The sequence below is a fragment of the Pholcus phalangioides genome, unplaced genomic scaffold (genome assembly GCF_987345545.1).
Source record: "Pholcus phalangioides strain wild (caught in Gottingen) unplaced genomic scaffold, Ppha-v1.0 ptg000031l_1, whole genome shotgun sequence".
Lineage (NCBI taxonomy): Eukaryota > Metazoa > Arthropoda > Arachnida > Araneae > Pholcidae > Pholcus > Pholcus phalangioides.
In genome coordinates, this window is record NW_028301621.1 from 4980995 (window position 1) to 5006941 (window position 25947).

Here is a 25947-nt window from a genome sequence, read left to right on the forward strand (position 1 = left end):
TTTACTTTAATTACAAATAAAAACGTGCTAAATTCATGTCCAATTTTTTGAAACTTCAAAAATATGTTATTTGAATAGCCAGTCATCATATACAAGAAAAATTGTGCGATTTGGTCACGAATTGTAAGGGCGGTCACTTTTGGGTTACCTCTTCAACTCCGAATTAATTTCAAAAGACAAATATTGTTACAGGAAATTAAATAATTTAATTACCTGAAAGTTTTATTAGTATTGTAGGATGCTGTTGAACAGCCGCTGAAAAGAAAGAAATGTAACGTGAGTTTGTGCTCGAGCGAACGAGCGATATGTAAGAACGTCAAGCTTAAAAAAAAAGTATGAGAGCAGTAGTATTGGAGAGATTGAATTAAGGGATGGTAGAAAAAAGTAGGCGTATTTAGGCTACGCTTGTTAATGTTCTAAATTCGAATAAAGTCTGTTTTTTGAAATCGTTAGTAAAATCCCTGAATTCTTTGATTTGAAGCCGCGGCCATTTCCTTAGGAGCCAACAGATTTATCAAAAGCAGGACATAGCACCGGACTGCGATAGAAGAAAATGTCATTTCTCGTGAGAGGACGAAAGAAAGACGTGGAGATGCTGGCGTTGGAGTTGGGAGAGAAGCCGTCTTCAGATGACAGAGTCGCCGATCTGAAGAATCTCATCGTCATGTCGAAGAACTATGAAGAGGACTTTGTTAGAGGACTCCTCGAGCAGATCATCGAAACCCGTCAAGAAAAAGCCGAAGCTCTGCGACGGAAAGAAGAAGCCGAAGCCTTGCGACGGAAAGAAGAAGCCGAAGCGCTGCGACAGAAGGAAGATGATGAAGCTCAGCGACAGGAACGAGAGGCCGAGCGACAGCGGCAGTTCGAACTGGAGCGTCTTTGGATAACATGTGCGGCGTCGCGAAATATCGATGATGACACCGAAAGTCATCGCATCGTACCGTGCGATTTGACGAAGAAAATACAGAAGTTCGACGCGGATAACGGGGATTTAAGTACTTCGAGTGCCAGGCCGAACTTGCGAGAGCACCAGAGGAACAAATGGGTCACTAGCTTATTAGTGTTACTGCCTTACGAAGTGTCCGAAATCGTGATCCGTGAACCCAAAGAGACGATTAACGACTACGGTTTCGTCAAGGGACTGTTGCTGAATCGATTCAAGCTGACGACAGAGAAGATACGGCAAAAGTTTATCCAGCACTCCCGACGTCTGAAGTCGACTTGGAAGGACTTTGGATATGAGTTGAATGTCTTCTTCTCCGAGTGGCTATCTCTTCTGAATGTTACCGAGTTCGAATCCTTAAAGAAACTGATCGTCACAGAGAAGATGAAATCGCGGGTACCGACGAACATTCGTGAACATTTCATCGATCAGTGGTCTAGTTTTGTGAACCCTGATGAATTAGCGAAGAAGCTCGATGAATACGAAGTCGTGAGATCCGAGATCAAGGATGTAAAAAGTCACAAGTTCACCGGGACTGATGAACGAAGATCCGGATTTTGGGATGACCAAAGGGTAGATGCTCACCGAAGAACCGTTTCTCAGGATCGAATTGTGCACGTGGATCCAAGGAGAGACATGATGATGGGAAGGACTTTGAACCGGAACAATCGACCTCGTATGAGTGAAGTTCGTGATGGCGAGGGACAACGTGTCAGGCCAACGGTTCCGAGAAACAATAAGCGGCAAGACTGGGAGCCCAGATGTTTTTCGTGTGGATACCTGGGTCATCTGTCGCGTGATTGTCCAAGAAAGAAGAATTTAACATGCCGCCTGTGTGGTGTGGCCGGTCATATTCAAAAGTACTGTGATCAGACTACAACGAAGAAAGTCAACTTGGCAGCAAATGGTTGTGCTGATTGTTACGAAGGGAACTGCATCAAAAATGCTAGGATCAATGATGGGCGTCTCATCTCATGTTTGATCGACACTGGAAGTAGTGTGACATTGTTGAAGTCCGTAGCGGAGGATATGAAGCTCAAGTATGTGCCGAAATCAGAAGAAATATTCGGTTATGGAGATCTGGTGAAGCCATCAGCAGTTGCATTTGGGAAACTTAACGTGGATTTGGAAGTGGATGGTGCAAAGTCAGCTGTGGATGTGTTGGTCGTCGATGATAATGCACAGTCGTATGATTTGATAGTTGGACGGAACTATCTGATGTCGCCGGAAATCGAGTTTGCCGGAAGTGGAGGAAGACTGAGCATGTGGCATGCAAGTGAGTTGCCGTGTGTTCGAGATGTCGGAGTCGAGGAGAAAAGGATAGAGCTGATGACCATGAATCCAGAAGAAGTTGACGGTGCAACAATGGAGGTCATCGATGCCAGAACAGAAGATGTGGAGGACGGACTGGTGCTGATGAAAGGAAGCCAAGGAAATACTGATGTCTTGCTAGAAGTCGTGAAGGGGAAAACAAAGGTTCCTATTTTGAATTTAGGGGAATATGTTGTGAAGTTTGGTGAGGTCGTGCGTCAATCGTTGTTGATAAACTGAGCATGAGGGAATTAGAAGAATCTGATGAAGCTGTAGGAAACCCCGAAGTCAGAAACTCTTTTGTGTGTGATGAGCTACGTGAAAACTTGGATATTCTAGTGGATGAAGAAGTGAGTCCTTCGACTGCGTAAGTGAGGCCGTCATAGGATCGAGGGACATTGAAGTAATCTGTGAGGATGATATCATTTCAAGTGTGGCCTTGAAGGATGAACTGTGTGATGAATTACAGTCTCGCGATAAGAAATTTGCTAATGTGGGTACTACGTGTGAGGGACGAGGACGTAAGAGAAGAGGAATTCGTTTAGATGAGATAAAGTTCGACGATTCAACTGAGAAAGAAGAAAAGCGTGAAGTTTGGTCATTGGTGAATGAGTATAGAGATGTCTTTGCATTGTCCATTGAGGAACTTGGGTGTACATCGTTGACTGAGATGGACATTAAGGAAGTAGAAGGCAGCAAACCTATTTGTGTACCGCCGTATAGAACAAGTTTGTCTGAGAGGACGGCAATCAGCGATATCGTGAAAGAATGGAAAGATAATGGTATAGTCGCTGAAACTAGGTCACCGTATGCTAGTCCAGTATTATTGGTGAAGAAAAAGACAGGTTAAAACCGATTAGTTGTGGACTACCGTCGATTGAATAATCAGACAGTGAAAGACAAATTCCCATTGCCACGAATCGATGATTTACTGGAAAATTTGGCTGGGTGTAAAGTGTTTACGACATTGGATCTAGCTCATGGATACTTGCAGATACCGCTAACGGAGGAAGCGAAGTTGAAAACAGCATTCATCACTCCAGATGAAACAGGACAGTTTGAACGTATGATATTCGGGTTAGCAAATGCACCAGCAGAGTTTCAAAGACTGATGTGTCAAATGTTGGGTCCACTCATGAACACTAAGGTCTTATGCTATCTCGATGATATCTTGATACCAGCGAAGGATTGGACAGATATGATGGAGCGAATTAGAGAAGTGTTCGAAAGACTGAGAACAGCGGGATTGACGCTGAAGTTGACAAAATGTGAATTCGGGAAAAGAGAACTGGAGTTCTTAGGATTCGGTGTCAATGCAGAAGGCATTCAGCCAGGTTCGAGGAAGCTGAAAGCTGTCAAAGACTTTCCGATTCCTGGTAACGTTCATGAACTACGTAGATTTCTAGGATTGACGAGTTATTTTAGAAGATTCATAAAAAACTATGCACAGAAAGCTGATCGATTGACACGAAAACACGAAGAGTTTACTTGGAAAGAGGAACAGACAAGAGCTTTTGAAGAACTGAAGTATACGTTGATGTGCCAACCCATACTATCACACTATGATGCGAGAGCGGAAACCGAAGTCCATTGTGACGCGAGCTCAATTGGGTTAGCGGGAATGTTGTTGCAGAAAGGAACGAACGGCAAGTGGCATCTAGTATATTGTGTGAGCAAGAATTCCACAGAAACTGAGAGTAAATATCACTCGAGTAAATTAGAATTGATGGCGATTTTTTGGACGTTGGACAGATTGCGACAATTCCTAATTGGGATCAAGTTCACTATCGTCACTGATTGTCAAGCTTTGGTCTACATGAATACAAAGAAATGCTTGAATCCACAGATAACCAGGTGGTTTGATCTAATTCATGAATATGACTTCGAGGTGAAACACCGATCAGGTTTAAAAATGGTACATATAGACGCACTTAGTAGACCACCTGTAGCAGAGTCAAAAGATACTCTAGACTCATTTATCGATCAGAAATTAGAGATATGCTTAACTCTCACTGAGGAAGATCAAATCCTAATGATCCAGCATACAGATGACGAACTGAAGAAAAAGATAGAAATATTACAGAAAAACGATACGGACCGGACCAAGGAGGAAAAAAAATTAGTTCTTGGGTACGAGCTGAAGAATAACCGACTCTTCAGGAAGGTGGACGATGAAGGAAAATTGAAACTACTGTAAGTAATTCCGAAGTGCATGCGGAAAGGTACTGTAATCATATTTCATGATCTTATGGGGCATTTCGCCACAGAGAGAACAGTTGGGAAGATCAAGGAAATGTACTGGTTCCCATACATGAAACGCTATGTAAAACGTCATATAGCTATGTGTCTGGAATGTTTGGTTAATAAGTTACCGGCAGGTAAGCAACAGGGATTGCTGCACGCAATCGAACCCGAAAAAAGACCGTTTGCAGTGATACATATGGATCATCTGGGACCTTTTGTCAAAAGTTCGAAGGGAAATCAGGAGCTACTAGTGATCATTGACAACCTAACCAGATTCGTACGATTGTTTCCAGTTAGACGACATGTGTAATGAAATCGGTCGACATCTTTGTGAATGACTTTGGACTACCGGACCGAATTATAAGCGATCGTGGTTCTTGTTTTACGTCACAGCAGTTTGAAAAGTACTGCAAGGATAACGGAATTCACCATACGCTCAATTCAACGAAACACCCTAAAGCAAATGGGATGGTCGAAAGAGCAAATAGGACTATATTGTCGTCGATAACTACAGGTATGGAGAACAGAGACCATAAGGACTGGGACGTGAAAATCAAGTTGGTAGAACGAAATCTGAACAACTTTGTGAACAAGTCATCTGCTAAGACACCATTTGAGATGTTGCATGGATATTCTCCAAGATTCAATGATGGAATGTTGAGACGGTTAGCAGATGAGGAGAATAACTCGTGGATGGATCCAGAGGAAGTAAGAAAAGAAGCTTGAGATATAATCGTGGAGAATCAAAGGAAAATGAAGAGCACCTTCGATAAGCACAGATGTGCTACAATAATGTTCGAATCAGGCGAGGTTGTTGTTATGAAGAGAAGTCCGAGAGCCATGGGGCAACCGACGAGGACTCAACCGAAGTATAGAGGACCGATGACTGTTACGGCTGTATTTCCGAACGACACGTATCGGGTGACTGAATTGGAATCAACAGTGAAAGGTCATCTGTACAGCGCACGTGAGCCAACTAAAAGCTTGGAGGTGTGAGTCTGAGTCCGATGATGAAGACATTTCAGTGCAAGAAGAAGATGAGCCAGTGTTACCAAGACGTAATCCGAAGAGGTCGACACGTAAAGACCAGTACTGTGGGGCAATCGGGACGATTGCGGGTCAGGATGACCGAGTGTAGGATGCTGTTGAACAGCCGCTGAAAAGGAAGAAATGTAACGTGACTTTGTGCTCGAGTGAACGAGTGATTTGTAAGAACGTCAAGCTTAAAAAAAAAAGTATGTGAGCAGTAGTATTGGAGAGATTGAATTAAGGGATGGTAGAGGAAAGTAGGCGTATTTAGGCTACGCTTGTTAATGTTCTAAATTCGAATAAAGTCTTTTTTTTGAAATCGTTAGTAAAATCCCGGAATACTTTGATTTGAAGCCGCGGCCATTTCCTTAACCTCTCTTTCGCGGACACTGACAGGACTAAAAAATTCGTCTTTGAAAGAGGGGTGACCGTTAATCAGGGGTTTGAAATACATACTTTTATATATTATACAACTGTAAATTATTATTTGGCCGTAAAAGAGGGGGTGACCGCATCTGAGGGGGTGTCCGTTAAGAGGGATTTTACTGCAATGCAACTTATGAGCACGAATTTGCATGATGATCGTAGCCAACTTCAGCTTGGTGAAAATAATTTAGCCAATCCCGAGATGTCACGTGACATTAAAAAATAAAAAACCCCGGTTGCTAACAGCAGTGTGTGTTTCACGCAAAATTCCTGCTGATAAGGTCAACCGCACCAGCCGAACCGTAGCGTGCAGTTAGCCTTAGAGTCCCGAAAGAAAAATTTTGCCGTATGGGACCACATCTTTTTTCTTTTTTTTTTTTCATACCGAGCACAACTCAGGTCTATCGCCATAGGCAATTTACTACCTAGTGAGTTGTGCCGGAATTGTAAGTGAGTGTACCTAACAGTCTGAATGCGTATCTAGTGTTGTGTATGATTTTTCAGTGCTGCCATCTATATCTCAGAAGTGAAGTGAGTGATGTCTAGTGACTGAATATTTGTACTGTTTGTAGTGCTGTTGCTCTCTGTGGCGAGACTTTTTAAATGGGACCATATCTGGCACTGGTAGCGTTAGGGCACCTTCCCCCTGCCGTGTTCCACGGCAATTTTCAAATAATTTAGAGACCGTGTAGTTCAAAAATCTCTCTGCTTTTTTGGCAGCCTTGGTAATTCTACTAACCATAGGGATATGGAGAGTTTTTTCTATACCACCTTCCCCTGCTCTCAAGCTATGCATTAGGGTCACTTTGATTGATATAATAAAGTAATAGATATAGTAAAGAATTCTATAAAATAGAATTCTTTACTTCTTCATATCTTCACTATTAGTATTTTTGTCCAATTTTTAATGACCACCTTCAGGTTCCTGTCTTGTCTAGTTAGGAATTCGCTAAATTTCACTCCCTTAAAATTCAATAAATATGAAACTAACATAATCACTCTTATCATATAATCAGACTTATAGGATAATTTGATCCGAAGGTTTTTAACAACTATCTGTTGCGAAGATATATTTTGGAAAGAGAGAAAATTCAACTGAACCTGCGGAGAATCGAACCCAGGTCCTTTCATTTTCCGGGTGAACGCCCTAGACTACAGAGGCACCGAATCTCAATCTTTCCTTGGAGCTCGTGTACACTGAAAGGGACCGTACATGGATGGCCGGATCCCTTGCAACACAACCCTCGCTTCAAATTGCTTTCTGCCAAGGTTTTTCAATTCCCCGCGGGATCTCTTTTCAGTTCCCATACTCTGTCAACAGCAACAGAGGGACTTTCTCTTCATTCCCCTGGTCATTAGTTCTCGGTGTTCTCGGTCTTTGATTACTAGCTTTTCCAGGGGGTGTTTCTTTTTTGGCATCCTGTACATTATCCACACTCATCTTCCTCTGCAATCCCTCACTTGCATCAGGCTCAATGGGAGAATCACCACTGCGACCTAGTCCGTCTGTGTCATTGTTTAGCCCCGATGAGGTCTCATTATTACTAGTTGGTGGGCTCCACTTGACTAACGTGCCTGGGACTCTCATTACCCCATGGCAACACCTGCACGAATCCTCAATAATTGCAAAGTCTCTTCAACTGAACATGTAAATCTCTTTTTAATCTAATCCTTTCCTCATTTACAGCCACCAGATAGTCATTAAGGGATTCGTATGCGTAAAAAACCTTCTGGTCCCAGAAGCACAAATTGGTCATTTTAGAGTACTGTCTCCAGTATTTCCTCATATCACCTCTCACGCAGATCCTCAAATAATTTTATGCCTAATTTTTCATTTTTCTTAGAAATTAACTCACTAAAATATTCCGCACTCAAAGTTGGGTCAGGCATCGGCCCCAAAACTTACTTCCTAGTGCAATCCCATATCTTTGGGTTTATTCGTTTTTAACGAATCAGTTAATTAATCGTCATTCACGTATTACTACTTGAAATAGTAAAGTCGATACAGAATTTAATGGGTATATTTAATATTAAGTACTCAGTACGTATTATGAATTGATCACAATTAAAATACAAATACAACGCCACAACACGCAAAATGCCCAACGAGGTGGCTGATAAAAAGATGCCCATAAAGATATGGATGTCATATATTTCAAAAATACAGCAACTCAATTAAAAATGCAATTAACACAAATTATAAACAATATATACACATGATAAAATATCATACAACACCCATAAAGAATACTTATGGTTGTCTTATTCTAAGAATGGATAGCTTCTCGATTTACCCCAACATGTTTATCGTATTTCTTTTTGAACGTGTCAATTGTGTTACAATTTACTACCTCCGGGGGTAAGCTATTCCATTTATTAACAACCCTATTAGAGAAAAATTCCCTGCGACACCATAACCTCGCATTGACCCTCACCAATCGATACTGGTGTCCCCTGTAAAAGCAGTCGATTGGCGGTGTACTAAAAGTTCATGGTCCATCCTATCCATCCCAGTGAAAATTTTGAACACTTCGATCATATCTCCTCGACACCTGCGTTCATCCAATGAACAATGTAAACATATTCAAAAAATGAAGTCTCTCTTCATAACTCAAGCCCTGCGTGCCAATAAGGACACGCGTAGCTCTTCTCTGCACCCCTTCAACCAAGTCTATGCCTCTCTGTAGGTATGGTCTCCAAAACCTTACAGCATACTCCAGTCCAGGACGAACTAAGCCTCGAAAAAGCGGACGAATGACATTAGGGGAACGCGAAGAGACCTTTTTGAAAATGAGACCAAGCATTCTATTCGCTTTTTTTGACCACCGCTGAACAATGTTCAGAAAACCTAAGTCGCTCGTCAATGAGAATTCCCAAATCGGTGACTCTAGTTGCATCCGGGATAGTGACACCATTCAACTCGTAAGAGAACCGTGGGTTGTTCGAACCAAAATGAGCGACCATGCACTTATCTACGCTAAACGTCATGCTCCATTCATTTGCCCATGCTGCAATCCTGTTTAAGTTGGTCTGGAGCAACTCCCTATCGCTTTCATTCCCGATTACCCCCATTAGCTTCACATCATCGGCGAATTTGCTAGTAATCCCATCGATACCCTGATCGAATTTGTCGATAAAAAGTGAAAAAAGTATGGGGCCAAGGACACTTCCCTGAGGAACTCCACTTGTGACGTCTGTCCAACCAGAGAATTCCCCGTTCACCATAACTCGTTGCGACCTATCTCTTAACCACGATTCTATCCAATTCAGCAAGTTGCCCCCTATTCCAATCTCGTGTAAACGCTTCAAGAGTTTGCCATGTTGGACCCGATCGAATGCCTTCTGGAAATCAAGGTAAACAACGTTGACATTTTTGCTCTTACTCAAAGCCTTAGTCACGTAATCATAGAAGCAAAGGAGGTTAGTTACACATGACTTCCCCTTCCTGAACCCTAGCTGATTATCCGACAATACATTATTCTCGTCTATCCACTTCACAAACTGCCTTTTGATGATAATTTCCAAAATTTTCAAGACGGAGCTCGTCAAACTCACTGGACGATAATTAGACACCACTTCTCTACTACCCTTCTTAAATATCGGAACAACGTTAGCCAGTTTCCAATCTCTCGGGACGATACCCTCAGAAACACTACTCCTGTATATCTGTGCGACTGGCCCCAACAATTCATTAGCACCTTCCCTGAGAACCCTGGGATAGATATCATCTGGTCCTGGTGCTTTGCTTGCACATACATTTCTTAGAAGATTTAGGACCTCCACGTCTTCTACTTGAATATCGTTGAGGGTTTTATTACCCCATGCAACACCCGTATATCGAATATCATTATCTCCATTAAAAACCGACGCGAAAAAGTCATTGAAAGCACTACACATGCCTACATTGCTCTCTACCTTAGAGCCTCCTATCGAGAGGGGGCCAACTGTCCCCTTACATCCATTATTGATGTATCGAAAAAATGATTTTGGGTCAGAGCCAATGTTATCTGCCAACCTAGATTCAACTTGCTTTTTACTATCCCTTATCGCTTTCTTCAACAGTCTTCTTTTATCAGTAAACAATGATAGGTCACCACGTCCACTTTTATACTCTCTGAATGCTCTTTTCTTTTCAAGATAAAGGTTCCGCACGCTATCCGTGAACCATAGAGGGTGTGATGTACAAACACGCTTTTTTCGAACAAAGGGTATGACGTCGTGCAAAACAGAGGACAGCTTCGTACTAAATTCTTCCCGTTGACTTACCACCCGTACTGATTCCAACCGGTCTTTGAAAACTTCCGCTAACCTTCTTCTCAAAACATCAAAGTTAGTTCTCCGAAAACAAGGAACAAGAAAATCTCTTTCATACTGATTTCCAGATGAAAGGTTCTCCCAATCAATACCCGGGTAATTGAAATCCCCTAGTATGAGAACCCTCTTTCGCTTACACATGTAGGAAATTTCATCATGCATTTTGGCAATGTAGTTTTGATCCCTATTCGGTGGATTGTAACAAACCCCAATAATAAGCTTATGACGTCTTTTGCTCTCAAGTTCAACCCATATGGTTTCAATATCACTTCTCTGCACGTTACACTCTCTAGCCTTCAAACAGGATTTCACGTATATCAACACTCCACCCCCTTTCCTATCAGATCTATTTCTCAAAAAAGTATCGTATCCTGAGATGTGTAAGAAAGATTCATCCCCATCGTTTGCCCAAGATTCTGTAATGGCTATAAGATCCAAGCCCTCCACAACTATCATAGTTTCTAAAAAATCTTTCTTATTACCCAAGCTCCTGGCATTTATTAACACACATTTTAATTTGCCCGGTGATTTAGTGTCAATCGAGAAGCCATCCAAGTCAGAGGTGGGTAATTTCAAGTCAGTACTGTTGTGATTATCATTAACTAACCCGCATTCCCGACTACGTGGTCTGGGAGTAAAAAACCTGACCTAAGACTATCGTAAACCTCCCAGACCCCTCTCTTATTTAGATGGATCCCATCCGAACGAAGCCACCTATCGGTAAATGCGGGAAGCTCCAAGAACGTGACCCCAAGTGAGGAGCAAATGCCCTTCAGGCCTATATTGAATTGTTGGATCCTACTCCTATACCCTCTACTACCCCTTGGCAGCACTGGAATCACTGCCACATCTGAACCCCCCTCCCTAGCGGATAATAGTAAATCCCGGTATTCTGACAGAGACTCACTAATATTCGCTCCTACCTGATTTGTTCCCACCCACAGAATCACCCGCAAGGGCAACTTTCGGCGATGAAAAACGTCTCGAATGTTGCCAATCTTCCCCCCAGGAAGACAACAGCGCTCGAAACCCCGAAAATCCCTACACACTTGGTTCCCAAGTTCCCTAACCATAGAATCACCGATGATTAAACCCCTATCACTATCCCCCTCTACCTCACTACCTCATCCACGACCACCCATTCGCCCTCTAAAATGTCGTTGTTCGTGGAGATTGCGTCTTCATCAACAAGTGGCTCAACGACCAGAGGCTCCGTTATAACCGGGCCCTCTAGCACCCTAACTTTTTCCCGTAAAGCTTCGACCTCGAGTTCCAGCCTTTTCCTATCCAAGCACCCTTTACAATTGAAACTATCAGCTACTATACCCCTAGACCAGGGAAACCTCCCGTTGCAAGCTCTACACAACACTAGTCGAAGTCGAGGCATACTAACACTATTGCTAAAGCTAGATAATAATAATAGTTGAAAATAGGAAAATCTCAAATCACACTAACACTACAACTATAGGCCCAAGTGAAGGAAAAACAAAGTTATTGCTGCAGTAATTAATTAAATTCTTCATTCACAGAATTTATAATAAATTACTGCAGTAATTTTTACTTAATCTCCCACGTGTTTCGAAAATGTTACTCTTAATTGATAGAAAAACGATGTTTCCAAAATAAACGTTTCCATTAAGGGACTTTTACCTGCTCGCTTCTGTAAATTCTCGATTTTACAGATCTCAGGCTTTTACCGTAAAATGTAGCCATGTTTATCAGCTCATATCCAATAATTTCTTCAAATATTTTTCTACTTTCACATGATGAAATTTCCGTGTTTGATGAACTTAATTAATTGTGTACTTCTGTTTCTCACTATAGAAATGTTATTATCATAAGAGCTCCAGTCCTTGCGGCTCTCTGTTTGAATGGGTCGATCATTGCTTGATCATAAAGAAGGTCCCAATGACGCTAGCCACGAATCAGAAAGAGAAGGAGATCCATACGTCATGGGTTTCCACTATTACAGAAGAATCTGCAAAGAAAGGGGAGTTCTCTTTGATGACCCAGATTTCCCTCTTACTAATAAAGCCATATCACAAGGTCGACATAAGCTGCTTGGAGCATCATGGATGAGACCTTACGTATGTTTATAATTGTACTCATGGTAATTTTCGAAGTTAATATTGTGCCTCCTATTACATTACAAAATAATTAACAAACTGTATTTTGTTGAAAACCAATATTTTTTGTAGTATGCAAAATTAATTCTTTTTTACTGGCAGAAACATGCCAAAATTGCGCCGATTTGTTTGAACCGCATTTCTCTGAGCCATTCAGAGATGTGGATCAAGTAGGGATTATAAACCCAAGGACCATGAAAGGATTCACAACCGTTTGGATGATTCAATATGCTCTGCAGATGTTGTTTTCTACTCGATTGATTTCTAGACAATGGTTTAAAAACGTCGATCCCGGTCACATTACCGTACAGCAATTTACCACCTATATCAAGTTGGGTCGATAATCTTTCTTTTCAGAGTCTCGTCATATACTTCCGCACTAGTCTTGTCTTGAGCATGGAGGGGGGGACTTGACCCTGTGATACACATGCTACTAAGTAGCACAAAAGCATGCCACTTTTGAGCATGAGACTCGAAAGTGTCATTCCACGAATGAGATTATTGGTAACATTTGCATGAATGTTACCAGTAATCTGATGGTTGCATACGTTCGAAAGTGAGATATTTTCGTGCTACTTAGTAGCATGCGTATCACGGGCCTTGGCGAGAGAATATTGCGAAGACGCCATCTATCGATGGTCCTCAGGTCTCTTTTTTTAGGGAAAGAACTTACCTATATCCTTACCTGGGTTCGGAGAGTATTGTTTTAACCCTTTAAGCGGCAGAGTGGAAATCACTAAACCTTCTTCAAAATGTCAATATTTTTCAATGAAGTTGGCTTTCTTTCAAGTTTCAGCATGTGCTAACTAAAAGGGGAGTATAGGGAAGAGTTTTCAATTGAGAAACCAACTTTACAAAATATGTGGGCTTGTTATTTCTGAAATAAGAGGCTTTTAAGCATAGGCGGATAAAACGAGAGGGTGGAAGGGGCGAGGTCCCCCAAAAAATTTGAATTGAAAGAAAAATGTAAGAAAAAAACTGGAAAATAGAGTATACAATTATTGTTCATTTTCTAGGAGATATGCACACGTCCAAAGTTTATTTCAAGGCCATCGTTCCACTTGGATGTTGAGCAAGGAGAACTTGGTGAGTTGGTTAACCCTATTATATAAGGCCGTGGGAAGTATACTTTCCACCAAATTCATTAATTTTTAAATGTCCATGGTTAGCTATTTTGCCATTTATTTTTGTAGTTGAGCTAGGATACACCGCTACTACTACTAGTTGTGGGGAAAAGCAAAAAAAAAAAAATCGAAATTAATCGGTGATAAGCTTCCTTTTTAAGCATTACATACCTAGAAATAGGGCACGAAAAGGCGTGGAATGCGATTAAGGACTTCTGAAACTCATGGGGAGCCCCTGCTGCTGAGTTTCAAAGCCTCTGATACATAATATGGTAAAAATATGTAATGATTTTTCTTCATGATATTGAATATGAGTTGTGTGTCTCTCTCACAGTATCTTTTTTTCTTTTTTTTTTGTACCTATTTTTTTTATGTGGTTGTTTCAATTATTTTTTATCCGCACAGGATTTATGTTTTTTGTACTTTATCTTTTACATCTTTCTCCAGTTGTAATTGGACGTATTTGTATAGTTTGAATGGAAATAAATAAATCGCGTATCTTTTGAATTTAATGTAAAAAGTAGGTGTTTTGTGTATGAACATTGTGCTTATGATAGCAGATCTAAAGAAAGGGAAATTTCTTTCAGGTGGTTATTCTCTGATGGCTGCTGTCTCATGTTTGACCATGACACCGGCATTGTTAGAACGTGTGGTTCCCAGTGATCAAAATTTCAATCAGAATTCATATTGTGGTGTCTATAGATTTCGTTTCTGGCAGTTTGGTGACTGGATCGAAGTTGTTATTGATGATCGACTTCCAACTACCAGCAAAGGAAGACCACTCTATCTTCGATCATCTGATCCGTCCGAATTCTGGCCTGCCTTGCTCGAAAAAGCATACGCAAAGTAAAGATTACATTCTCCTAAGAAATTTTTAAGAATGTCTTGTGAAAGTACAGTGTGAATTCGCAATCTGAAATTATGCTTCATATTCTCAAATGAAAGCAATGAAGCGTTTTTAAATCTTTTTCCCAGCAATACTAATAAGCAGACAAAGTTCCTCTGTGCATTTCAACCATAACCAAGAAGTATTTACATAGCGTAGAATAAAATAAGATCTCATCTTCAATACTAAAAAGATACATTACTACAGTAGGAAACCATGAAATCAGGAAAAAAATAATATTGGGCTGCAATTATACCAGAATTTATATTTCTGAAAATGGATTTTTTATCAAATAATTTCAATGATACTTGTTATTCTTTCTTACATGATTGGCTAATTCGCTTGAGAAGTTGAAATCAATTACAAAAATGATGTTTTATGGTTGCCTTGTAATTCAAAGTGTTATTTCAGGTTTTGTGGTGGGTATTGTAATGTTTTAAACACAAGACCCTCCCAAGTCATGCAGGATTTAACTGGTGGAATCATACAGAGTTTCAAGATATCTGAATATGATGCTCATGTAATGTTTCAGACCATAAACAGCTCTATAACCAGGTCCACACTCCTTGCTGCTAATATTCAGTTGGTAAGAATATATTTTATGTGAAAGTGGAATAGATCCAAATCTCTGACCTCTTAAACGTATGAGAAAATAACACAAATCTGATTTCTTTCAGCCAGATACTCATTCCCCAATTCGACTTAGAAATGGACTTGTAACGCAGCATTCTTACAGTATAACTGGTCTTGCTAGAGTAAGTCTTACTTATGGTTGATTTAATGGTAGATTTATATTGTATTTATTGACTATAGACATTGACGTAACTACAGAATGTGATCGATGAATATTATTGGCCGTATGTCTTTGTGTGTACGTTGAAAATGGGTCATATGCATGTTGTGTATGCTTCGGAATTCACAGCCTTTGAACCATCTCAATTTTATATTCTATATTTGATTTGCCGTTTTGTTATTTTTTTTGTTCTTTTTACTTTAAGGTATTCGACTACGTTGAAAACGTCATTTTGGTAGAAAAATATAGATTTTCCTTTTTTTAATTTTTTATAAAAGCCCTATTTGTTGTGATTCCAAAACAAAACGTGTTTTGTTTATATGACGCTTAGAATCAAAGTTACATTCACTTTAGTGAATGTAACTAAAGTGTTGAATAAAGACTTTAAACGCGTTTTACGAAGAATGATATTTTTGACATTTTACTTGACTTTGTGACATGATTTGTAAATATTGGTGCATTGCATCCTTACGAAATTTTAATGTGATATTTTGCTATATATTTTTGAGGTTATGAACCAAAATCTAAGGTCTATCACATATATTTTTTGAATTACAGTGTTTTATAGACAAAATGTAGGATGAAATTTCAAAAAATTCACAAGTACATAAACATATTTTGGTGTAACTTACGAACCTATCATGCAATCCTTTAAATTTTGGTTCATAACCTGCAACATTACTAGCTAAACGCACTGTGAAAATGACAAAGCATTTCATTAACAAAATTTTTTGCAATCTTGTTTCGAATGTCACATGAATTTTGCCTGAAATTTGACATAAAAACGAGTTTTTCATAGAAAATGTCATAGGTAAACCAAAATTTGTCACTGTTTTCACCATTTCCAGACACATTCTATCAAAAAATGTTATTAAAGTTCACTCTAGTACCATTTTAAAGAAAAGTGACAAGAAAGGTAGTCGGATACCTTAAATTACATTCTAAATCTTACATGTTTTAATCAGTCAATTTTTGTTATTGTTAAAGTTTTGTATGTTTAAAAGGTTTTTATTTTAATTTCTAAGTTCTAATGTGTTTGTGTTTTAATTTCTATATTTTTATATCCTTCATTTTGCTTTTAATCGTATATGTTAAGCTTTTTATTTATTTCAACGATAATTTTAAGTCTTAATGTTTTTTGTTTTTGTCACACAATAACTTTTTTGTTTACTTTGAAGTTTTTTATGTTTTTTTGTTAACTTCTTTTAAGCTCAGTATATTGTCGAGAGAGTTGTTTGATTTTATCGCTGTGAAATTGTGATCGCTGAGTCGAACCCACCTTGCCGTATGACTGTAAAGGCGGGACGGCCGAACTTATTCATATAATGCTAGATTTCATGTAGGCATTCATTGTACTGAAACTTTTATTCATTTTGTTTCCATGCTTGACTAGGCAAATGAATTCTGAAAGTTGTCATTACAGTTCACCAGTTTGCGATTATATTTCAAATTAATTATAATTAATTTTAAGCAGCTGATAAATCAATATATATATACAGTACTTGATAATGCAGACCTTTTTTCTAATTCCCAAAAAGGGCTCAGCTATAAGGAAAATGGAGTGAGAACTATGCGAGCCGTCCCTATGCGACCGCATCACACCCTTTTGGCGCGAAGTAGTCAAAACATTCCCTGAATGTGTTAATACAATGGAGCATTACAAGATACGAAACCTATACATTTGGTTCTTTTTTTACATTCCGGCCAATAATTAAGCATTCTTAGTCTTAAAATTTTATAAAAATAAATGTGTACTTACTTTCGTTCAAGAAAAACACTCTGTTTTTTAAAATCCTAAAATTCCTGACAGAATAAAACTATAGATGATGCCTTCCCCCCCAACCTCAACCGCGTGCAACCGCGCCGTAGTCAGGTCCCAGCCATATAGGCCCGATGGTACCAGCGGTTCCTCAGAAGAATTGCTTCTCGGAACTCGCCGGTTCCCTTCATTGTCGGCGGCTCTATTATTACGAGACCGTCGAGGCGCCAGAAACTGTAACACCGTCTGCGTCTCGCGGTGTTACATTCGGTTTATACGGCATAATTATACACTTAAGGGCCAAAAAAACTGGTGACCTGCCTAATATCGTGTAAGGCCCCCACGGGCCCACAAAAGTGCCGCAACACGACGTGGCATGGACTCGACTAATGTCTGAAGTAGTGCTGGAGGTAATTGACACCATGAATCCTGCAGGGCTGTCCATAAATCCGTAGGAGTAAGAGGGGGTGGAGATCTCTTCTGAACAGCACGTTGCAAGGCATCCCAGATATGTTCAATAATGTTCATGTCTGGGGATTTAGGTGGCCAGCGGAAGTGTCTAAAGTCAGAAGAGTGTTCCTGGAGCCACTTTGTAGCAATTCTGGACGTGTGGGGTGTCGCATTGTCTCGCTGAAATTGTCGAAGTCCGTCGGAATGCACAATGAACATGAATGGTTGCAGGTGATCAGACAGGATGCTTACGTACCTGTCAGAGTCGTATCTAGACGTATCAGGGGTCCCATATCACGCCAACTGCACACGCCCCATACCATCACAGAGCCTCCGCCAGCTTGAACAGTCCCCTGTTGACATGAAGGGTCCATGGATTCATGAGGTTGTCTGTCTCCATACCCGTACACGTCCATCAGCTCGAAGCAATTGGAGCCGAAACTCGTCAGACCAGGCAACGTGTTTCCAGTCCTCAACAGTCCAATGTCGGTGTTGTCGGGCCCAGGCGAGGCGTAAAGCTTTGTGTCGCGCAGTCATCAAGGGTACACGAGTGGGCCTTCGGCTCCGAAAGCCCATATCGATGATGTTTCGTTGAATGGTTCGCACGCTGACAGTTGTTGCCCAGCATTGAAATCTGCAGCAATTTCCGGAAGGGTTGCACGTCTGTCACGTTTACTGATTCTCGTCAGTTCTTGCATGATCTTTTTCCGGCCGCAGCGATGTCGTAGATCTAATTTTTTTACCGGATTCCCGATATTCACGGTACACTCGTGAAATGGTCGTACGTGAAAATTCAAATTTCATCGCTACCTCGGAGATGCTATGTCCCATCTCTCGTGCGCCGACTATGACACCGCGTTCAAACTCACTTAAATCTCGATAACCTGTCATTGTAGCAGCAGTAACCCATCTAACAACTATGCCAGACACTTGTTGTGTTATATAGGCGTTGCCGACCGCAACGCCGTACTCTGATTGGTTCCATATCTCTTTATTTGCATACGCATGCCTGTACCAGTTTTTTTGGTTCTTCAGTTTAATTCTTTAAAGCATTTTCAGTTTTTTTAAGAACATAAATGCATTTTTATGGAGCATATTTTGACAGTTTGTTGGACATAAAAATTCTAACCCAAATAGTAATAAGCAATTTCTACACGACTTCAAAAAATATTTATGAAGTTTAAAATTCATACGAAATTAATTTTGTATTTTGATTTATGCTCATTGAACAGAAATTGGACGTGAAATGAAAACTACGTACGTTTAATTTTACAATTGTACTACGAAGTTTATTTCCATCTTCCTTCAATTTTCCCCATCGGTTGGTGCAATTATAAGCAGAACACGATATAACCATTTGTGTATGTGCAGATGGGCAGCTATGTTAATGAAATATGAAAATACAACGGAAATGATGAAGATGGAAGTTTTCCCATAGTTTACATGCTGAAATAGGCGATGTTTTGCCTACTTCTCTTCGTCACGCCCATTTTTGTATTCCTCCGCATAGGCTTGCGTACATCCTTGTTATTGTATAGGGAGTCTTCATTCTATTTGCTATATAGCTCAGTGCACACCTCTTCGTCCCAGTATGCGCGCTGCCTTACACAAAGCATCTCATCACCAGGTTTACAAATTTCTAAGATGTGTAGGGATATGTATAGATCAGTGTTTCTCAACCGCCGGGCCCTGGCCTCATTCATATCGGGCCGCGAGTGATTTGCGTTTCATTTTCCCTTATTCATTTTCCGTTGGTCATGTATTTAACCGGGGCTTCGACTCACAAAAATGAATGAAACCGGGCCGCGGGCTTAGAAAAGGTCGAGAACCACTGTCCTAGACGACTAGGAATCAATGCAATGCAGGGTTAGAAATGTTTTCCTGACGCGGTAGACTGCGTCATACGGGAGGGGGAATCCGAGCGTTTGGTTCACTGATAGTGGCGTAGCCAGGTTTTGTTCTGTGGGGGAGCAAAAAAATTCGGAAAGGCGCCATTTTTTGTTCCTGCTTTAGGCGCAAATTTAAAATTATTATTTAGTAGAAAGAATTTGAAATTTTTCAATTAAAAAAAATTTCAATTACATTAATTTTCAGTTTTTACTTGATGTTATTTTTCAAATTAAATTAATGACTTTTCATTTGATTAATTTATTTTAATTTTTTAATTAATTTGAAAAATGTAAATTATATTTTATGTTTTGTGTACTTACAAAAACAGTATTTGCAAATAGACGAAAAAGGTGTTTAGAAAAAAATTTAAGATTAAAATATAAAAAATGATGGGAGAATGAAATAAAATATATTCTTTCTTACAGAGGTTTTTAACAGCTGGCTGATGGGAAGAGATATATTTTTTTTGGAAAAAGAGAAAATTCAACTGCCCCTGAGGGAAATCAAACCCACGTTCTTTCACTTTCCGGGTGAACGCCCTAGACTACAAGGCAAAAAAGAAAAACAAGCCTGCCGTTCGGAATCGGCAATAAATTGTAGGTCCCGGTAAATTAGCCCTCGTGTGCAGAAAATTACCATGGTGCGGCGAAGTAGTAGTGTACAATTGAGAAGTACACTCATGTCCATAAATTAAGGATAATTCAGAATCGCACGGAAATCGAAATCTAAAGTAAAAATTTCACCTGTAGAATTATCACACACATCTGCAAGAATGATATGCAAATTTCAGGAAGCCACCAGATGATGCCGATAGTACGTCACAATGACGAGAGTGTAAGAGGGGGGTATATAAGGAATGGTGGCAAAGAAGTGAAATTGTTCACAAGAGTTCTGTAAGGCGCTCAGTGCCATTGGCGAATAGTTATGACACAGAGGACGCATGTGGGTGATTTTTTACGTGGTAGAATCATCGGTCGCCTGGAATGTGGGCGTACTCAGATGGAAGTATCCGAGGAACTTGGAATTGCTAAAAGTGTCATCTCTAGGCTTTGGCAACGATTCCATGATAACGGAAATGTCAGTAGACGTTACAGTACAGGTCGCTCCCGAGTTACAACGCCGAATGAAGACCGGTATTTGTCAGTAACTGCCAAAAGAAGCAGACGGAGCACAGCATCCCACCTGTCTCGTCAGCTATCTGTAGCCACGGGTACCACAGTTTCAAGGCAAACCGTGTACAGACGTTTGGGAGATATTGGTCTATATGCTCGCAGGCCTGTCAGATGTGTTCCGCTCACGGCAACTCACTGTCGGCAGCGATTAGCCTGGAGTAGAGAACATGCAATGTGGACATCGTCACAGTGAGCTTGTGTGATGTTTTCCGACGCGTCCAGGTTTAGCTTGCAGTCTGATTCACGTCGGACTTTCATATGGAGCAAAAATCGTAGTTTTTATGAATGGTATCATACATACACCATCGTTTTTGTTCTTTATCTTTTGTTTAATAAATGGGCTTTATGAATAAGTAACATTTGTTTTGTTTCTGAACCTTTATTTGCCGGAGCTGGCATTATCCTTAATTTATGGACATGAGTGTAGTAGTGTACGTATATGTGAAATGTGGGATATATAAGATTGTAACATGATGAAAGCGATTGGATGGAAGCACACGCATGAAGATTTTTCTGTACTTTCACATTCTAAATTAATTTATGAAAGAAAGAATGTACGAGGATGTGTGTGACGTCACTCTCCATGAAAAGGTTTTTAACAGCTGGCTGATGCGAAGAGGTATATATATTTTTGGGTGAACGTCCTTTCAGGGTGAACGCCCTAGACTACAGAGGCAACTAATATCTCAATCTTTTCTTGGAGCTCGTGCAAATATTTGCTGAATATTAGTCCCTGAACGAGACCGTACAAGGACGGTCGGACACAATTCAGGCTTAAGCTCACAATTGCTGACGGTGCCAACAGATGGCAACTCATCCGAGGACGACGTCACTCTCCACTATCTATGCAAAGGTTTTTAACAGCTGGCTGATGTGAAGAGATATATTTTTTTTGGAAAGAGAGAAAATTCAACTGAACCGGAGGAGAATCGAACCCACGTCCTTTCACTTTCCGGGTGAACGCTAGACTACAGAGGCAACGTATATCTCGTAGTTTTTAAGGAGCCATGGAGGCCACCCTCCCCCCCCCCCCCCGAAAAAAATTGCACCACTAGACTAAAAACAAAAGAAGCCCACTTGCGGATTGATTTTCATTTAAATGTCTTTATTTTTTTAATTTTTATTTCAATGTTTCCAAGAATAGAAGATATGATCGGTAGGAATTTCAGCTGCTCAAAAGGAAGAGATATGCCGTAAGTGTAAGCGCGAGTAACAAGCGACTGTTTGAGAACACAAATTTGAACAGTAACAGACCATGATGATCAGGATTAGGTATTGAGAAATGTAGTAAGAAAGAAAAGAGTGAGAGGTGCGATTAAGTAGTATTAAAATGATTTAAAGAAATCGGAAGTGATGTTTTGAGTTTGCAATAAATTTTGTTTTTATCTTACTTCAGCCGTGGCCACTTCTGAGACAGAGAGATAACAGATGTTACCCAAATAAGAGTTAAATCACTGTAAACTGTGTAAGAAAATATGCTCATAATCTACAAAATAACTAACATTTTTCATTAAAATCCTTCCATATACCTGTACATTGGTTTTTTTTTAAAAAAAAGCCCCAAAACGTATATTTTTAAGAAAATTCATCCAGTTTTTTCTTGTACAAGTCAGCTTCACATGATCTGCATTTGTGAATGAGTCAAAAAAATTTTCCTAAAAATTAAATATTGGGGAAAAGCTCATGACCATAGCTATACTGGGGTGGGGGGGGGGCGAAGCCTTCCTGCACATTTCGGCGGCAACATCTTTTTTCTCTTCCCATCATATGTTGTTTATTTCGTCCCACTTCATCAGAGTGATATGAAAAGTGGTATGTCAAAGCACCAGTTTACTGAGGAATTTTACAATCTTAAAGAAACAAAAAACAAATGAAATTCATCAAGCACCCTTCCAAAATGGGTCAACTTCCCCCAAGAGGGTCCCCAGCCTGGAGCCCTGTCGTACCCCCCGCCCTATGAGCACCACAAAAAATTGTAATTCATATTCATTTTACCAACGACTAAAACCCAACCAAGGAGCGGGAAGTCAATATGCAGATTTTTTTTATGGGCCCGATACATGGATTTATAGCAAACTGTTAAAGTTACAAAAACAATGAGAGAAATTAATCCAGGGCCCCCGAAATAAAACCTGTCAACTTCCGGGTCTGGGTCATAATCCCGACAGACGAAATACCGACAGGGTCGTATTTAAAGATTCAATTTTGCCGTATAAGCCGCACATCGTGATTTCTGTCGGGATTTGAATTTCTCGCGGCGAGGGGCATTAGGGAAATGATAAATTGCGATCAAATAAATTTTCAAATTTTAATTTCTCCGTATAAGCCGCACTTCGCGATTTCTGTTGGGATTTCAGTTTGTCGCCACGGTCTCAAATAGACTTTGAATGCCAAATGGTATTGCACAAAGTTAGACCGTATCATGAAGATCTTAATTTAAAATTTTCAAGGTTTTTCGAAAGCAGTGTAATAGTAGAGAAATCTTTTTATTCATATGTATAAAATTACATGTTTTTACAGCCTAATTCACTGATTCACCGCCGAGCTGCAACCACTGAAGCTCAGGCGCGTAGCCAGAAATTTCATTCGGACGGGGGGACATAGTGGTCAAATAATATATTTAGTCATGTTTTACCTTATTTCAATCATTTTCTCACATTTCGAAGGGATCGGATTCCCAATTTCCTCCCTTTCACTACGGCACTGCTGTAGCTATAAACATAAAATTCTGTCAGTAGTTTTGTTTTATACTGTTGAGACTCCCAAAAAAATTTCTTAAAATTCAACCTCTAAGTTGGTCTTAAGGAAGAATTTGCAGATTACCCCAAATCCACGCTAGTGAAGACACGTGTAATAGTTAATTCCTTATTTATGGATATTCCCACTTTTCCTCATTTTGCCCCCCCCCCTCCCCACAATAATTTTGTACTTCACTATAGACAGAACCCTTTGAACCCGTGTACACGGCAAAGTGTTGTTCTTCAGGGTTCAGCTACCATGGCCCCGCAGTGGGCGCTGGGGGGGATTTAGCCAACTTCGGGTGGCCAACTTCGGGCTTTGACAGTAACATATATAAATATACATGTATATGCGGTCATCGCTTTATATAACGACCCCCTCGTCCCTTCAAAATGGACGTTATAGTGGGAGGGTCGTTGTCAGGGCCGTCATTTCAAGTTTTCCCAGGGAAGGGGGGGGGAGGCAAAGAACATGTACTCAATGTGTGCATATATATATATATATATATACATGGGGTGGTAAAACTATCGACTGGCCAATAATTACACTCATGAAAAACCAATTGTGAAAAACTAATGTCAAAAAGCATTTTCCGTTTTAGGATCGTCAGAATATTAAATGTATTATAACATTTTGAACTTTTGTGACGTATCATTTTTATAACGGCCAGTTACGCGCAACACAACCAACGAAAGTTGAATTCCTCCCCAGCGGAGGGTGGCGGGCTTTTTAAAAAAATGAATTGAATCATTCAATCACGTTAGAAACCAAGTTCGATTATCTTCTTTCACGATTGGCACTTTTCCTCTTCGTGAGGATTATTGTTATAACCTTGTTATATTACGTAATAAATTTTTGATCTCTATATAGGCAAATTGATCACCAGATTAGTAAAGTGTTTGCCAAATGACTTTTTTTGACGCCCCCCCCCCCACATTGCATTATAAAGTATGCAGAACAAAAATTATGCACACTCGTCCCGAGCCCCAGGGCTGCTACCCTTGTAGGAGCTATGATGGCTCCAAAATGCTCGAGGTCGTACGCATGCCCTAGCTAGCCTATTTGCTAAAAGAAGCCCTGACTAGGACCGTCTCAACAGCATGATACCCCCCCCCCTCCCCCCGGGACAGGGCCACAACTAGGATTTTAGCCTCCCAGGGCAAATATGATTTTGATGACCCCAGAACTTTGAAATTCGATAATTTTGCGAGTGTGTTCATTGTTCTCACCTAAAACTGCTGCCCCCTCCCCTAAATTTTTCCTCCCGGGGCAGTTGCCTCCTAATTCTGCCCCTGCCCCGGGCGAAGGGGTTTTGTGGGATCATTTTTGAGCCCCACTTGATTAGCAACCCCCAATAACCAATTTACATTCTGAATGCCAAAAATTTTGACCAGATCTCTCTCTCTCTCTCTCACACACACACAAGGCCCCTTCCGTATATTTCTTTACATTATAAAATTGGTGAATTACTAATAAATGATGAAATAGTATGTATACCCTGTATAGCTAGATAGGGTAGGGGCCCCAGAAAAATTTGTTTTACCTGGGGGGGATGATGCTGTTGAGATAGCTCTTAGCTTACTTTATGGAAATAGAGCAAAATCTCTCAATCCAAAAACTGAGCATTAACGCGAGTTCTTGTTCGAAATTAACTTTCAGCTTCTCTGCTTTGTGTCAACCATAAGGCCGCAGCAAGAAACAAAAATTTACTGTCGCATGGGGGGTCTGAACCTACATTATTAATTTATTACTAGTAATAAAATTTCTCGCGGCGAGGGGCGTTGGGACGCCGATGAGAATGATAAATTGCGATCAAATAAATTTTCAAATTTTAATTTCGCCGTATAAGCCGCACTTCGCGATATCTGTCGGGTTTCCGTTTGTCGCCGCAAGTGGTTTGTGGCGCATACCAAGATCAATGGAGATCAATAATTTGGAAATTCATTTAGTTTTCCAACTTGGCGAAAAGCAAAGGATTCAGGGTTGCCTTTTTCTGGCATTTGTCGCTTTTTCTATCCGCCACAAATACTGCGATTCCTTATTATTTTCTTTGAGAATTTTTCAAAATTCGTTCTCGCTCAAGTCTCAAATAGACTTAAAATGTCAAATGATATTGCACAAAGTTAGACCGTATCATGAATATCTTAATTTAAAATTTTCAAGGTTTTTCGAAAGCAATGTATTAGTAGAGAAATCTTTTTATTCATATGCATAAAATTACATGTCTTGCCAGCTTAATTCACTGATTCATCGCCGAGTCGCAACCACTGAAGGTAAGGCCCGTATCCAGAAATTTCATTCGGAGGGGGGGGGGACAAAGTGGTCAAATAATGTATTTGGCCATGTTTTACCTTATTTCAATCATTTTCTCACATTTCGAAGGGACCGGATCCCCAATCCCCCCCCCCCCTCTCACTACGGCCTTGCTGAAGCTATAAACATAAAATAATTCTGTCAGTAGTTTTATTTTATACTGTTGAGACTCCCAAAATTTTTTTTTAAAATTCAACCTCTAAGTTGGTCTTAAGGAAGAATTTGCAGATTACTAAATCCACGCTAGTGAAGACGCGTGTCAGTTCCTTATTCATGAATATTCCCCACTTTTCATCACCCCCCCCCCCCCCGCGATTCATTTTGTACTTCACTATAGACAGAACCCGTGCACACGGCAGTGTTATTCTTGGGGGCCCAGCTTCCATGGCCCCACAGTGGGAGCTGGGGGGGATTTAGCCCAGAGAGGA

The 25947-nt window shown here is 40.3% G+C and overlaps 1 protein-coding gene across 2 annotated transcripts in view; it reads left to right on the forward strand.

Annotated features, from left to right (window-relative positions):
- The window catches only part of LOC149067026 (calpain-B-like), a 208893-nt gene that overhangs the window by 24900 nt on the left and 158046 nt on the right, over window positions 1–25947 (forward strand). For both annotated transcript variants that reach the window (XM_089253047.1, XM_089253048.1), the window contains exons 2-6: window positions 12092–12354; window positions 13410–13479; window positions 14105–14363; window positions 14815–14989; window positions 15081–15158. In XM_089253047.1, the coding sequence (XP_089109173.1) occupies window positions 12139–12354; window positions 13410–13479; window positions 14105–14363; window positions 14815–14989; window positions 15081–15158 (798 nt within the window). In that variant the 5' untranslated portion in view covers window positions 12092–12138. The remainder of the gene's footprint in view (window positions 1–12091; window positions 12355–13409; window positions 13480–14104; window positions 14364–14814; window positions 14990–15080; window positions 15159–25947) is intronic.